Genomic DNA, 13,721 nt, shown 5'->3' on the forward strand with positions numbered 1-13,721 from the left:
TGGGGACTCATTGTATAGTTGAAAAGAGTGATCAGCTGGGTAAACTGTTAATTGAGAAAAAACAATGTGGAAAAATCATGTATGCTGTCAGATATTTAAAGAGGTCAGTGGGGTGGGTAATGAAAAGAATATATACATGTTCATATTTTAAAATTTTAAGAATAAACCAAACACTTGACAAAACAAATAAGCTTACCTATTACAGGAAGGAAGGAAAAAGTAGAAGGGACACAAAAGTTACACTTTCCAAATATAGTTTATTTAGATTCAACTTTGGAACAAAAAAAATTCTACATAGTTATAGAATTGGATTTTAAGCAAAGCAATGTGTAAAACTCAAAAGCAAAGTGAAACAATTATACCCTCAGACAGGAATTATTCCAACTGTCTTCAGTAATTTGACTCTCTCTCTGAACAACAACAAAAATTGCAGCACTTAAATGGTTTTCAGTAATTATATTATATAACACCAATGTTGTTATTCTATTATGTATATGTTTGTCAGGCAGGATAAACAAATGAATATTATCATTAGGTTGTTTAAAAAGGTTTGACAATAGAATGTTAATAGGAGGGGAAAGGACACACATTAAAAGACACTTTGGTCCTGATCTGGAATTCATTATGCATCAGCATAATCTCATGAGGTATTTTTTCTTTAAAAACAAAGCCACTGGGTTCAATCCCCAGTACTCTGTACATGCCAACACACACACACACCCCAAAACAACTGTAAAATTTTTCCTAGCTCTGAAAAATCTGGAAACAGGAATCATACAGGGGAAGTTTCAGCAATGAGCATGCTCTATCCTCAAACAGTGGTTTCTAAATACCATTACCCAAACCTCCCTGTCTGAGGTTTGAAATGTCCTATACAAGACTGGAATATCTCACCATTCCAGAAAGCAAGGAGACAGCTGAGAGAAGGTCAAAAGGAAACAGAAGTTGAAGAAGCTCCCTTTAAATCATAAATCTATCATTGTATACATCCGAGAATCAGTAAGAATAATCAGTATTGTACATTTAATATGTCTAAGTCCTGTAGTTCATGATGATGATAATGGGGTAATGAACCTTGTTGATTTCTGTGGCTGCTGGAATCCCCTTTGAGAAAGGACTGTAAGGAGTGCAGTTTGCTGTTGCCCACCTGAGCTCCAGAGTCTCACCTTTTCAGGTCACAGGTTAACATAGCTGAAGTTTGGCCATTTCTCACCAAGATGAGACTACTAATGGGCAGGCTTTTCTGGAAAGCTCTCACCACAGGTAAGCCAAGACTTTGTCAGATCTACATCATAAGCTGAGACTCTCCCTTCCCACTTGATAGGTATCAGGCTGACAATGGTCTGAAAGGTATCCCTGACCAATTGGTTTCCCCATTCTTTTCTCTTTTATAGGCATTTGCACCCCCCCCCCAAAAAAAATTCATATTCCTTCAGAAAACTGTAGGACAGGCAATCCAGTTTGTTAAAAAATAAATTGCAAGAAAAACAAAAAAGAGGAAGAGAAACCTGAATTAAAAGATTTAAAACACAACCAACTAAAAATAGAGACCTTATTTCAATGGTAACTTATATAAAAACTAGAAAGTATCAGTGGAATCTGAATAGTAACTGGATATTTAAAGATATAAAAGATTATATATACTGGAAGAATGGCATTGTAGTTACATTTTTTAAAATCCTCTTCTCCTAGATATATGTGCTAAAATGTTTAAAAATGAAATTATATGATGCTTTGTAAAAGCTTTCAAATGATTCCAGGGAAAGGAGAGAAATGGGTAGGGCTTAAATGAAGGAAAAGCAGCCATAAATTGGAAATTGTTTAAACTCAATATGTGCTACATAAAGCCTTACCCCTCTTAGAGCTATATGTGGGGAAAAGAAAACATTTGATGGTTTCTATAGTAAAATATTTGGTTTTTAAAAATCGTGTTAAAGATTCCCATCTATCTTTCCCATTGTTCTTTGTTTGTTTGTTTAATTACTCAGAAGTTTTCAGAAGTCAGAGAATTTGAAAAACCTATTTTTGGTGGAACTGTCTCAAAGGTTGCAGGAAGTCAGATTATACTATTTTAAAGGTTTCTTTTAAATTTTAGTTTAGACCATAATGCTTCACTATCACTAACCAGGATGCAGTAAAGGCTCCCAAAGGCAATAGGGAATTTCATCTTGAGGAAGCAGCATAACCTAATGGATACTGGGAAGGATCTCTGGTCAGACTACCAGAATTTGAATCCCAGCAACTCCATTACAAGTATGACTCTGCTCAAGTTACTTAATACCTCAGGGCTCTAGGGATAAAAATTCTATCTGAACTAGAGTCTTGCTGGGAAGGCTACACAATATAAGATACTTAGCATAGGACCTAGCACAGCAAACACCAATACATGTTCAGTATTTTCAGTCAGCACTGGGCATTGTTGTGTAGCAGCAGTGGTAGTTTCCATAATACTGTTTCTGATGAAAATCTTGGAATGTACATAGGAATTCCCTGATGCCAGCTGGTACATTATTTTAGACTTATCTTTAGGCTTACCATAAGTCTGTAGCACCATGCCAGTTATACTAAAAAAAAAAGAAAGACTTAACCAACTGTGCTTTTTACTTTGTTTAGCTTTGTATGTATACTTACCGACTTGCCTGCTACCTCTGGATTCCATCATTTATTACAATAAGTATCTCAACTTCTGGATGGTATGTCCAAAGTTAGCATAAGGTATAATTTCTTGATGCTCTATTTCCTCCCTTCTTTCCTTTACTTCCTCCAGCACATACTGATTTTGGAAAACACAAGAGCATATAAAGAGCCATGGCTACTGTGCGCTCCTTCCCTTTGCTTAGCACAGGAGCACACACTTGCTTGTACACACATACACACACATACACACAGTCATGCAGAGAACAGCCCCCATCACCAGCCCAGTACTTCCAAAACTTGGGCAGAAATTCAGTCACATGGAAGACCTTAGAGGTCTGTGTTTAAGCATTTGACGATGCTTGTAGAGTTGTCACTGTCTGAAATGTAATATAATAACTAGTTAAGTAATACACTAACCTAGTTAAGAATAAAGTTCTGATAAATAGTCTTACACTGAGATCACACAACTGCAGTGAGTTGTACCTACCACTTCTTGGTCCTTTTTACAAGAGTGGTCCACTTTCCCAAACTACAGAAGGTACCGAAGAATGGCCAGAGCAGGCAATAGTACCTTCCTGCATACTCAGTTGCTCTATTCTCCAAATCTCTTGCCCTGCCTCTTTGATCATGTTTCTATTTCCACAGTTCACTTCAGGACCTCTTGACTTTGGACAGTCCCATGTGGATCACCCTCTCTGGTTTAATGACGTTGGCCCAGCCCATCAGAGTCTCATTTGCCTGTGGCTTGATTTCATTGAAAGTGCTATTCCCCACTCCTAGTTGGATACTTTGGTACCAGTTCCAGGCCCAAATGGCCCCATGAGGTAGGAAGAGGGGAGAAAGAAAGGGAACATAAAAGTGGTGATGCATTTTTAGAGGTACCAGTCTTTAGATGGTGCCAAATACATGTGGCACATTTAGGAATAACCACTAGTCTGCAAACTTCCATGGAGTCAGAGTCCACCACCTAGGATAGCAATCATTTCAAATGTACAATTCTTGAAAGAGATTGTATTTTCCATATTAAGTTCAAACAATAAATCTCAATAAGGGCTGGGTTCCTGGCTCAGTGGTAGAACACTTGCCTTGCATGTGTGAGGCACTGGGTTTGATCCTCAGCACCACATGAAAAATGAATAAATAAAATAAAGATATTGTGTCCATCTACAACTAATAATTTAAAAATAAAATAAAATAAATCTCAGTGACCTTGAGAAATACAGAGATTTTTATACATAAGGCTTCAACTTTACTCTCGACTAATCCACAAATAACCTTTTGTGGATACAAAATATGTTAAAGGGTTCTGTCACTTTGGCAACTCTCGGACTCAGTTGCTTTGTCTATAAATAGGCTGCTGAAATTGTACAACTACATCAGTTCTACATTGGAGTTAATTTTTTTTTGAAAATAGTATCTTCTGTTGTATATAGGAATAAAGATTAAAACTAACATCTTGAAATAAAGGAAAACAAACTTTTTTCTTTTTGTGGTGCTAAGGATTGAAACCAGGGCCTCATACATGCTGGTCAAGTGCTCTACCATTAAGTCACAGCCTCAGTCCAGAAATAAACATTTTCAGTTCTCCATGTATTAGAGCTATATTGTCTGATGCAATTGCCACTAGCCATATGTAGCTATTAGATATAATTAAAATTAAATATTGTTAAAAATTCAGCTCACCAGTGACACTAGCCATATTTTTGCTGCTCAAATAACCATGAGTAGCTGGTGGCCCCTGTACTGGTCAGTTCAGATGCAAAGCACTCCTATAATTACTAGAAGCCTAACCAGCAGTCCTGCTTGAGAAAAGTCAATCTACATTTGCTTTTCTGTGAGGAATTTACCTAAATAAAAAGTTAAATCATTAAGCCTCAACCTGTCAAACATTTTAAAACTGTCAACTATTTAAAAACTTTGTAAGCATATAGTATCTGCAGTCACTATGTAAACTTCACATCACATTAAAAAATTCCTTCAAATTTGACAGCTTTGGAACACACTAATAATTTTTAAGTAGGTACTTTCTTTATATTGTATGGACTGTTGAATCGAAGCATCATGTCTTACTGAATAATTAGTCCTTCAATAACTCACATGAGTAATAGGTCATTTGGGGGGTTAACGCCTGCTTCCATTATTTCTGACCACAGGGTCCACCGACAGATGTCTCACTTTGGATGTACACAACAGAACACCGGGTATCTGTTTCACGTACATCTGTTCCCAAACAGCTTAGGCAGATTAATACTTAGAATACACCCTGCTCTGCTAAGTCCTACATAATCACTAACTCTTGTTGTTTTCAAATTGATTTTTTTCTCATCTTCACATTTTTCCACATTACCTTTCATGTTGCAAGTTTCTAGTAAGTAAATATGTTTGTATAAATTAAAAGCTCAAGAAACTAATTTTGACTCCAAGCAGTAAGAAACATTTTTAAGACCATATTTTAAAGCCCGGGTTTCACAGATTTTCTGGTCACTGCTCCAATTCAGCTGAACTCAGTTGTGGTGGTAATAATTATTTTTTTTTAAATTATGAAGTTGTGCAACCTGATAAAAATGGAGTTGTAAACCATAATGAAGATCTGAAACCTTCATTTAAAAAAAAATATTTGAAACAATATTCTAATACTAAACAAAAATCATTGCTTTTTGAAATCTGAAAAGAATACAGGAAAATGAAAAGGAATGCAAAACAGAACAGACGATCTAGTCCTTTTTTTGTTCATGAATAAAATCTGCTTACAACTACCCTTGACCAACTCATTTCTTCCAGATAGTGATTTCTTTGCTCCAAAGACAAGACCTGTTAAGAAACCATTGCCCACTTCTCATCAGTAGGCCCTGAAACTGAGACAGAGAAGTAAAGGGTCCATATTTCCCATGTGGTTCTTCTAATTAGAAACTCATTAGGGCTGAGAAGTTCCTGCTGTAAAATACAACACCCCTGCACACACACCAGACGGTTGACCCCATTGACCATTCAGACCTTGCTCAGATTTCTTTCATTTAACAACATGCCCAGGTTTTTTTCTTTAAAATTCAACTTCACAGGTGGTCAAAATTGATAGTGTTTAAACACAATATAATACAAATCCCTCATTTTGCTGGTGAATAAACTCAGAGGGGCACTTGCCTGAGTCAGTTACACACCTTGCTATTTGCAGAGACATGATCTCAGGGCCTTTGCCGACTCCTGAAATCTGTCCTACACCACAGATGGGAGCAGACTACAGACAGCTGGGGGAGAGAGGCTATAAAACACCCAGTAACACTTTTTCATACTTCAAGGTGCTGTCCTTTATGAAATTATGATGTTAATTTGGTGAGTCATAATCAGCATGTTTATAATGAAAACAGAACATCAGAATGACTCACGTAGCAATGGTGAGAATTGTTCTGTGAAACTTTTGTTTTAGAAAATCACATGCTGGCACAGAAATGTGTACAGTACTTTTCAGTCCCTACAGGGCGCTCACTTCAGAGGACTGTGTGGAGACATGTGCTCCCATCATGAGACAGCATTGTGGTCATTTGACATGTGTCATAGAGATCCCTAAGTGGATCATTCTTAAATGTACTAAAATATAAGCTTAATATCTAATCCCACACATTCCTAACTCTCTCCATTGATTGCTTTTACCTACGTTCCATACAGCAAAAGCTTTCGGTCACATAAGACAGTAGACACATACTGCTTTGGGGATGCTATATTCTGCTTGAATCTGACATTTCAAAAAAAAAAAAAAATCTTACTACCTAGTAAGGATATGTTTCAGAAGTTTGTCCTTGGTTGAGACTGAGAACAATAGGCAACCACTGGTGGTTTTGAAAATATTGAACTCTGAAAACATTGGATCCAGTAACAGCACAAGCTAATAGTTACATCACAAAATATACAAATTAGTCTGTGGCATCTGCCCATGTCCCCTTTCCAAACTTTCTTCTTGATTTTGGTACCACACACTCAGTCTTTGCACCACATGGGGAGCTGCCCACCCTGGGCCCCGTACTTGACCTGTTCTGCCTTAGAATCCCATGACCCAGGTTGGTCTGACCTTTCATGTTTGACCTCAAAAACATCACCAGATCCATCTCTCATTTCTTTAGAACTTTGCTCCCTCCTAGGTCACAAATAGCTTGACAACTACCTTATATTAATATGAATAAACTCATGTAAGATCCACAAGCAAAATGGTCATAATTGGGAAATCTAATAGACCATCAGGCACCATGGCAGGCAATAAAATAAAAACATTTTGGTAGACAGTTTCTATTATAGTGGTGGCAGTCTTGTCTATTTCCAGCTCAGTGCTTTCTACCCTGCAGCTGAGCAAAATGGAACCTTCCTGCCATGCCCCTCACAATAGAGAATGGATCAACATTAACTTCTACAATAGAAATACTGGAATACAAATTTGAAAAGACCCTCAAAGAGCTTATCATCTATTTGAAAATAAAGTTTTATTCAGTGTCTGTGTATGAGATTCAGTTATACCTAAGGAGAAAAAAAGCTATAGTGAACCTTCATTGGTTTTAATGAATTTAAACATGTAAGTATCAAAAAAGCAGCACAAAGAAAGCCAATTCCTGTAGCTAGAACAGCAAGGAAAAGACAGTATATGGAGAACTATTTTTGTAATCATTCCTATTACAGGGTGATAAAATGAGAAAAGAACTGGGAGTAAAGATAGAGAGATAGGCAGGTGCCAAGCATGAAGATCACATGCAAAGTATCTCTCATCCCACTCCTTCCCTCAGTAGAGATCATATCCCCACTAGGAGAAGGGGAAATCCACTGCTATCAAGGGACCTCCACCTTCGTGTGTTATATACTAGGGATCCACTTTTTTGTTCCTATGCTTAGAAAAAATGGGAAGAGGGAAAGGATATTGCTCCCATAGGTGTGAGGGATTGGTACTAAGCAAGAGTATAGTAATCATGTCACCAAGCAATTGACAGAACTAAAGTTCAAGAGACGAGTCTGTCACAAATTCATTCATTCAATGAATACTGCTTATGTGCCAGGCGCTCTTTAAGGTGACAGTAAACAAGACAGATGTTCTGAATATCTTTTTTCCATACAGACCCAATCTCTGTGCTTCTTCACCTGCTTTGTGTCCTGGCAGGTCACACTGTATAGACATCGAGTGTTCCCCTGCCTGCTGTCTTCTAGTTGGCTTATGGATGTGGTATGGGACAAAAGAGGAGCAGTTTGGGAATTTAGTTCCTATCTCCTTTTTTGCAGGACTGGCTCAGGAAATCAGTCAACCTGAGGCAAAAGCCAAAAGGAGCTGTCCAGTGACTTCCTCCATGAGGTCTCTTTGAATCCAGGCTCAAGCTCCTGCTCCCTCAGTTTATAATTTGGGACCTACAAATGGTATTACTTGCCCATTTATTACTAGTCCCAAGAGTATGTCATGGTCCCTACATTCTTCCTACCCCTTTAAAAATACAGTTGTTCCCCCTTATCCATGGGGAATAGGTTCTAAGACTCCCAGGAATGCCTAAAACTACAGATGGTCCTGAACTATATGCGATACCACTAGTCAACTTAATAACCAAGACAGCTACTGAGTGACTGCTGGCTGGATATTATGCACAGCATACTGGCTGGAGTATGCACAGCAGTGATATGCTGTAGAGGGATGATCCATGTCCCAGGTAAGATGGAGCCAGATGGCCCATGATTTTATCACACTCCTCAAAACAGCACACAATTTAAAACTTATGAATCTTTTCTGGAATTTTCCATTTAATATTTTTTGTGAGTAACTGAAACCATGGGTAGAAAAACACCTCAGAGAAGGGAAGAATACTGAACTACCTTTTTATAACTCTTTGAGTTACCCTAGTAAGTCATTTGTTTCTTATTAGGGTAGTTAATAATAGACAAAAAAAACAACAAAAAAAAAACTGTCCTTTTAAAGTTGGTGGTAATGGGGAGGACAGACAATAGAAAATCATATATGAGAATATAAATGCCACCAAAGAATACAAGGCAGTCAGAAAATGTGCAAAAGGGAATTTGAGATAGGTGATCAGCAAACCTACGAAGGTAACATTTTGCACAAGCTCAAAGGTGGTGAAGGGGAGGGGTCAAGTGGGATCATAAGGTCTAAGCTAAGGTGGTAACTAACTGGACAGAGAAGGAAGGTAGATCTGAGAAACACTTAGCAAACAGAAGAGGCAGGATTGGTGGTTGATTAAAGGAGTGAGGGACAGCCACATTGAGGTTACCTTCAAAATCCTAGTTTAGATTCCAGGTGGCTGCCTAAACAGCCTTTTACATATTAAGCCAAAGTATTTACTACTTTTATATGGAATCCAATGATTCAACTGTAAGATATAAGAAATTCTACTTCAGTCTAATCTTTCCAGCACAACTTACACACACACCTGAGAAACAAGTTAATTATACTGACAACTAATTGCTGAGTTCCATAATCTTGATAGGGAACAAGCCTAAGGATTACTCTGAAAAGCAAGAAAAGTTGCTTTTCTTGTAGATATACAAAACTTGTAGCATTTCTGATAGTAAATAATGGTAGATGATAATTTGGGGCAACACTAACCAGATAGCACACAGTAGACCAGATCGGACCAAATTCCTTGGTAATGCCACATTTGACAAGCAGCTAGAATGAAATCCCATCTGAAACCAATAAATGAGGTGCTGCTGATGTCACAGACCCGAGGGACGGGAGGCTGAGTCAGAGTTAAATGAGGTAGAAATTTAAAAAGGTGGGGCCTGAAATTTCCCATTTCATTGAGCAATTAGAAAGTTGCTGCTGAGTAGTTTCAGCCGAGGGAAGGAAGGAGGCCAGGTCTCAGATGGTAGAGAAATAAATAAAAAGCAATGAGTATAAACCAATTTTTCAGAGCAAGTGAGAGGGGGCAGGGCATCAGCTAGAGTAATTCAAAAGATCAAGGCAGGGAATGCCAAAATGGGAAGTAAAAGAGCTAGAGGAGAAAGAAGGTTGCAGACATAAGAGGGAGGGCACAAGAGAGGAGACAACTTCCAAGAAGAGGCTGGAGAAATGGAATGGTCTGGCCTTGAAGAGAGATGACCACCACGTACGCCATTGCCAAGGGTGGTAGCAAAAGTGGAATGAAGGTGAGAACTACTAAAAGAGAAGAGATCTAGAAGTTCAGCAAGCGTAACAGGCCGTCATCAATGGCAGGAAGAGGAGTAAAGAGGGACACCAAGTCAGGTTGCATTTTCAGATACATGTTGAAGAAAAGCCAAGAGAAAACTTCATACTTTCCACTAAATAAAATTCAAACGTCTTACCTTTGTCTTCAGGCCTCTAATTTGCCTGTGAAATATACTCTTTCTCCTATACTCTGATGGGCACTATCAGTCACTATTCCCAGAAGACAATTTTCCATTTTCTTTCTTTCTTACTTCAACCTAAAAGTTTTCTCCCACTCCCATGACACCTTTTGACTAGATTGAAAAGTGTGCCCCACAAATCCCAATCCAGTTGGATCTCAGAATATGACCATTTGGGGAAAGTCGTTGCTGTGTAACTGAAAGATTTTAAGATGAGATCACTCTGGATTTAGGGTGACCTTATTTCAATGATTTCTGTCCTTACGGAGAGAACATGAAGAGATGGAGGGGAAGGCAACGTGAGGACACAGCCAATAGTTCTGCTGGCACAAAATAAGAAACCGGGAGACACCACAACTGAAGGAGGCAAGGGAGGACCCACTCAAGCTTTCAGAGGGAGTATGGCCATGGAAACTGGGCCTCATACACGCCAGGCAAATGCTTAACCCAAGTTGCTCCCAGCCCCCTGATAACATCTTGACTGACTTCTGGCCTCCAAAACTATGAAAGTGTAGATTCCTGTTGTTTGAAGCCACCAAGTTTGTACTGATTTGTTACTAGAACCCTAGGAAAATAATAAAGCACCATGACACTTCATGAAACACTATTCAACAGGTTTTTAGAGGGGGAGAACAGGGACTTAAGTAGTAAATTGATTCTGCATGATTGGATTCCTGTCAAAAACATATCCCTCTCCTCTAAACACCCTGAAATCCTTAAAGACAGGGCCCACACCTTATGGATCTCTATATCACTTAACAAAAAAAGTTATTAATTGCCTAATGTTTGATCAAGGAAACTTTGGTGACACAGGGTCTTATTTAGAGTCACATATCTTTCCTAAAAAGTAGAATTTCCTGAAGGAAAAGACACCAGGTCACTTTCCATCTTCACAGCATCTAGCAAAGCATCATAAGTGCCAAAATATTTGTTAATGGAGTAACTGCTGATCAGGATAATACATTAATTGACTAGATCTAATGTACTAAAATCACTGCTTCTGTTTAAAAAATAATGCCAAAGATGAGCATTGATGCTTCTGAACCTCCCACCTTGACTTATGCTGTCCTTACAAGCCTCCCTTCTATGGGGAAGGGTAACACAGCCATTATTCCAAGTTACCCTTGAACCCAATAAAGAATACTACAATCACTATGGTTATCCTCATGTACTCTGCCAGCAAGACCATCAATTAGTCACAATTTTGACAGTGATAACTCTCATAAAACACGTTAGTGTCTTTGCTTATTGCTCAGGGTGGGAAATTAGGGAAAGATAATATAGTATCTTATCTCAGTGAAAAAAACTAAGGCACTATGAGGTTTAAAACTGGGTGGTCTTGTAAATATTTCATATGTGTGATCTGTTAATGCCCAGAGACCTTTTTACTTCATCCCTATTATTTCCTGGGACAGCCAGTCACCCACCAACCAGCAACGGACATGGCCTCCCCCAACTTATCCTACCATTCCTCGTACTCCAAAGTACCATAACTTTGATGTTGTTTCTCCTCCATCCTCTGACCAAATTCACTTGTTTCAATCAAATTCATTCATTGTTTTTCATCACTCAGTTTAAACTAATTCAACATCATGGAGTATTTCTATTATCTTCTTTTCCCAGTCATTTCATCTAAGTAACACATCTCTTGGTTTCCTGCATAAATAGAAGTACTTACTCAGGTGCTATGCATCTGTGACTCCAAATTTAGAGGCCCAAAGTGGTTGAAATGCCAGGCATTAATTACAAAGACAAAGAAGTACACTCATATAAAGGAAGGAAAATGAAAATGTTTTAGGACATACTTAAAGAATCAGTTCTTGGAACCTTTAGAGTTACGAAACTGTCAAGTTGTCTTTTCAAATTCTATTACCAGGAGAGCTCATTAAACCTATTTTTCCTCAATCACCACTCAATATAATATGACATTTCTATTTTAATGTCATTATTTGCTTTTTCCATGTACCAGCACTGCAACATTGATTTGTATGGCTTCTCACCACACAAGGTCTAATTTTAATTCTATATTTTTCAGCTTTATTGTAGGTTAAATTGGCTCTTAGGGTTCCGATTATAAACTTCTACATCCTATAAATCAAGCTAACCTAAAGACTCACAGAATTCTATAATTATGCAACTGACTTTTAATCTCAAAGGTTGGAGAAAAGACTTCCGCTTGGTTTTCAAAACACCTGAAAACATTTTAATTAAAGACAAAGATAATTTTAGTTCAGTGAGGTGCATGACAGACAGCACAAGCAGAATTCCCATCCATAACCCATGCTGGGTCCCGACTAGAGGGTTTCATTTTGTTAGACTTTTGAACAAGAAACTTGAGAACAATGACTGCTGCTGATCTATAATATAAACAGCGTTTTGTGTCTTGTTTTCCAACAGGGAAAGGCAATTTTTTTTTTTTTTAATGTCGTAACGTTGAATTTAACTAAGACGGGCTTGTGTATCACATTCCAACGTTTTCCACTGAGTCATCTCTAGTTAAGACTTGAAAGTTTTCTATTGTAAACTGCAACATTATACAACTAAAATTTAAATGAGTAATGGGAAAATCCAAGGAAACCAGAAAATGGTAACGCGATATTCTAGAGTCAACATTAAAACTCAAGTTTCTAGACAGCCTGAACAAGCCTTGATGCTGCACAGTGACAAGGAACGTGAGAGTGGGCAAATCCAGGGACCCCAAAGCATTGGGGTTATCCGAGAGCAAAATGAATGTTAGATTCACAACCCACGTGGTAAGATATTTTGTGAACGGTTTTTACTATCAGTGTACCACCAGAAGTTGGACTGAAACTTCACCATTGAGGGGCAGAGTAGGTGGCCTTCCCCGCTTTGTAAATCACCTCCCCAAGAGGGTCAAGTTTCTTTGTGCGGATCCGGAGCTGAGCATGACGGAAGTGCCCCGGGAGGGTAAAGCCTGGCTGGAGGAGGCAGGCGGCGACAGGACCCTGGGGGTTGCACACATTTCCCCAGTTGGGAAGGAGGAGGCACAGCAGGAGGGGGGAGGCGTGAGCAGAGAAGAGGAGGCCAAGCGGAAGCGCTGGAGCTACAGCGCCTGGGAGACTGCGGCACCGGGACCTGGCACTCACCCGCCGGGCGCTCGGGCTGAATGGGCCACCACCTCAGGGCCCGCTCGCTCAGCACCACGTCGCAGCTGCCCCTCCCGATCTCGAAGATGCCCCGGAGCAGAACCGGCTCGGCTGTCGCCTCGATCTGCTGTGGGGACTGCGACAGCGCCGAGGGCAAAGCAGTCGCCCCCGGGGGCGCCTCTTCCGCCCGGCCGCTCTCCAGGGCGCTCACCCGGCCCTGGCGTCTTCCCCGGGGCATGGCGGAGGCGCAGGTTGGGCCCGAGTTGGGGTCCGGGGAGGCTTTTGGAGAAAGGAGTAGGAGGCCGCGGCTGCCAAGGCTTTAGCTGCGTCCGGCGCTACCACAGCAACCGCGCGCCCCACTGAGACCCAGGAGTGGGGCGGGGCGCGCGGGCGGGACCTAGTCCTCACCTTGCCCCGCCAGCCTCTCCACCATTCACCACAAGACGACCCACACCCGGAGGAGAAATACGTGACTGCTTCTGCTTAGCCTCTGATGTTCTAAAGAATTTAGCACCTTGCATTTTCTTGAGTTGTATGAACCAATGCTCCTCAAACTGACTTGCATACGCAAGCCCCTGGGCATCTTGTTAAAATGCAGATTCTTACTGAATAAGTCTGGAAGAAGGCCCCAAATAC

At 39.8% G+C, this 13,721-nt stretch overlaps 1 protein-coding gene across 2 annotated transcripts in view; it reads right to left on the reverse strand.

Moving 5' to 3' along the window:
* The window catches only part of Cerkl (ceramide kinase like), a 134,516-nt gene extending 121,102 nt beyond the window's left edge, over nt 1-13,414 (reverse strand). For both annotated transcript variants that reach the window (XM_047544795.1, XM_047544794.1), the window contains exon 1: nt 13,086-13,414. In XM_047544795.1, coding sequence (XP_047400751.1) covers nt 13,086-13,323 — 238 coding nt within the window. In that variant the 5' untranslated portion in view covers nt 13,324-13,414. The remainder of the gene's footprint in view (nt 1-13,085) is intronic.
* Between the last annotated feature and the right edge of the window lie 307 nt (nt 13,415-13,721).

Source organism: Sciurus carolinensis, chromosome 3 (genome assembly GCF_902686445.1).
Source record: "Sciurus carolinensis chromosome 3, mSciCar1.2, whole genome shotgun sequence".
NCBI lineage: Eukaryota > Metazoa > Chordata > Mammalia > Rodentia > Sciuridae > Sciurus > Sciurus carolinensis.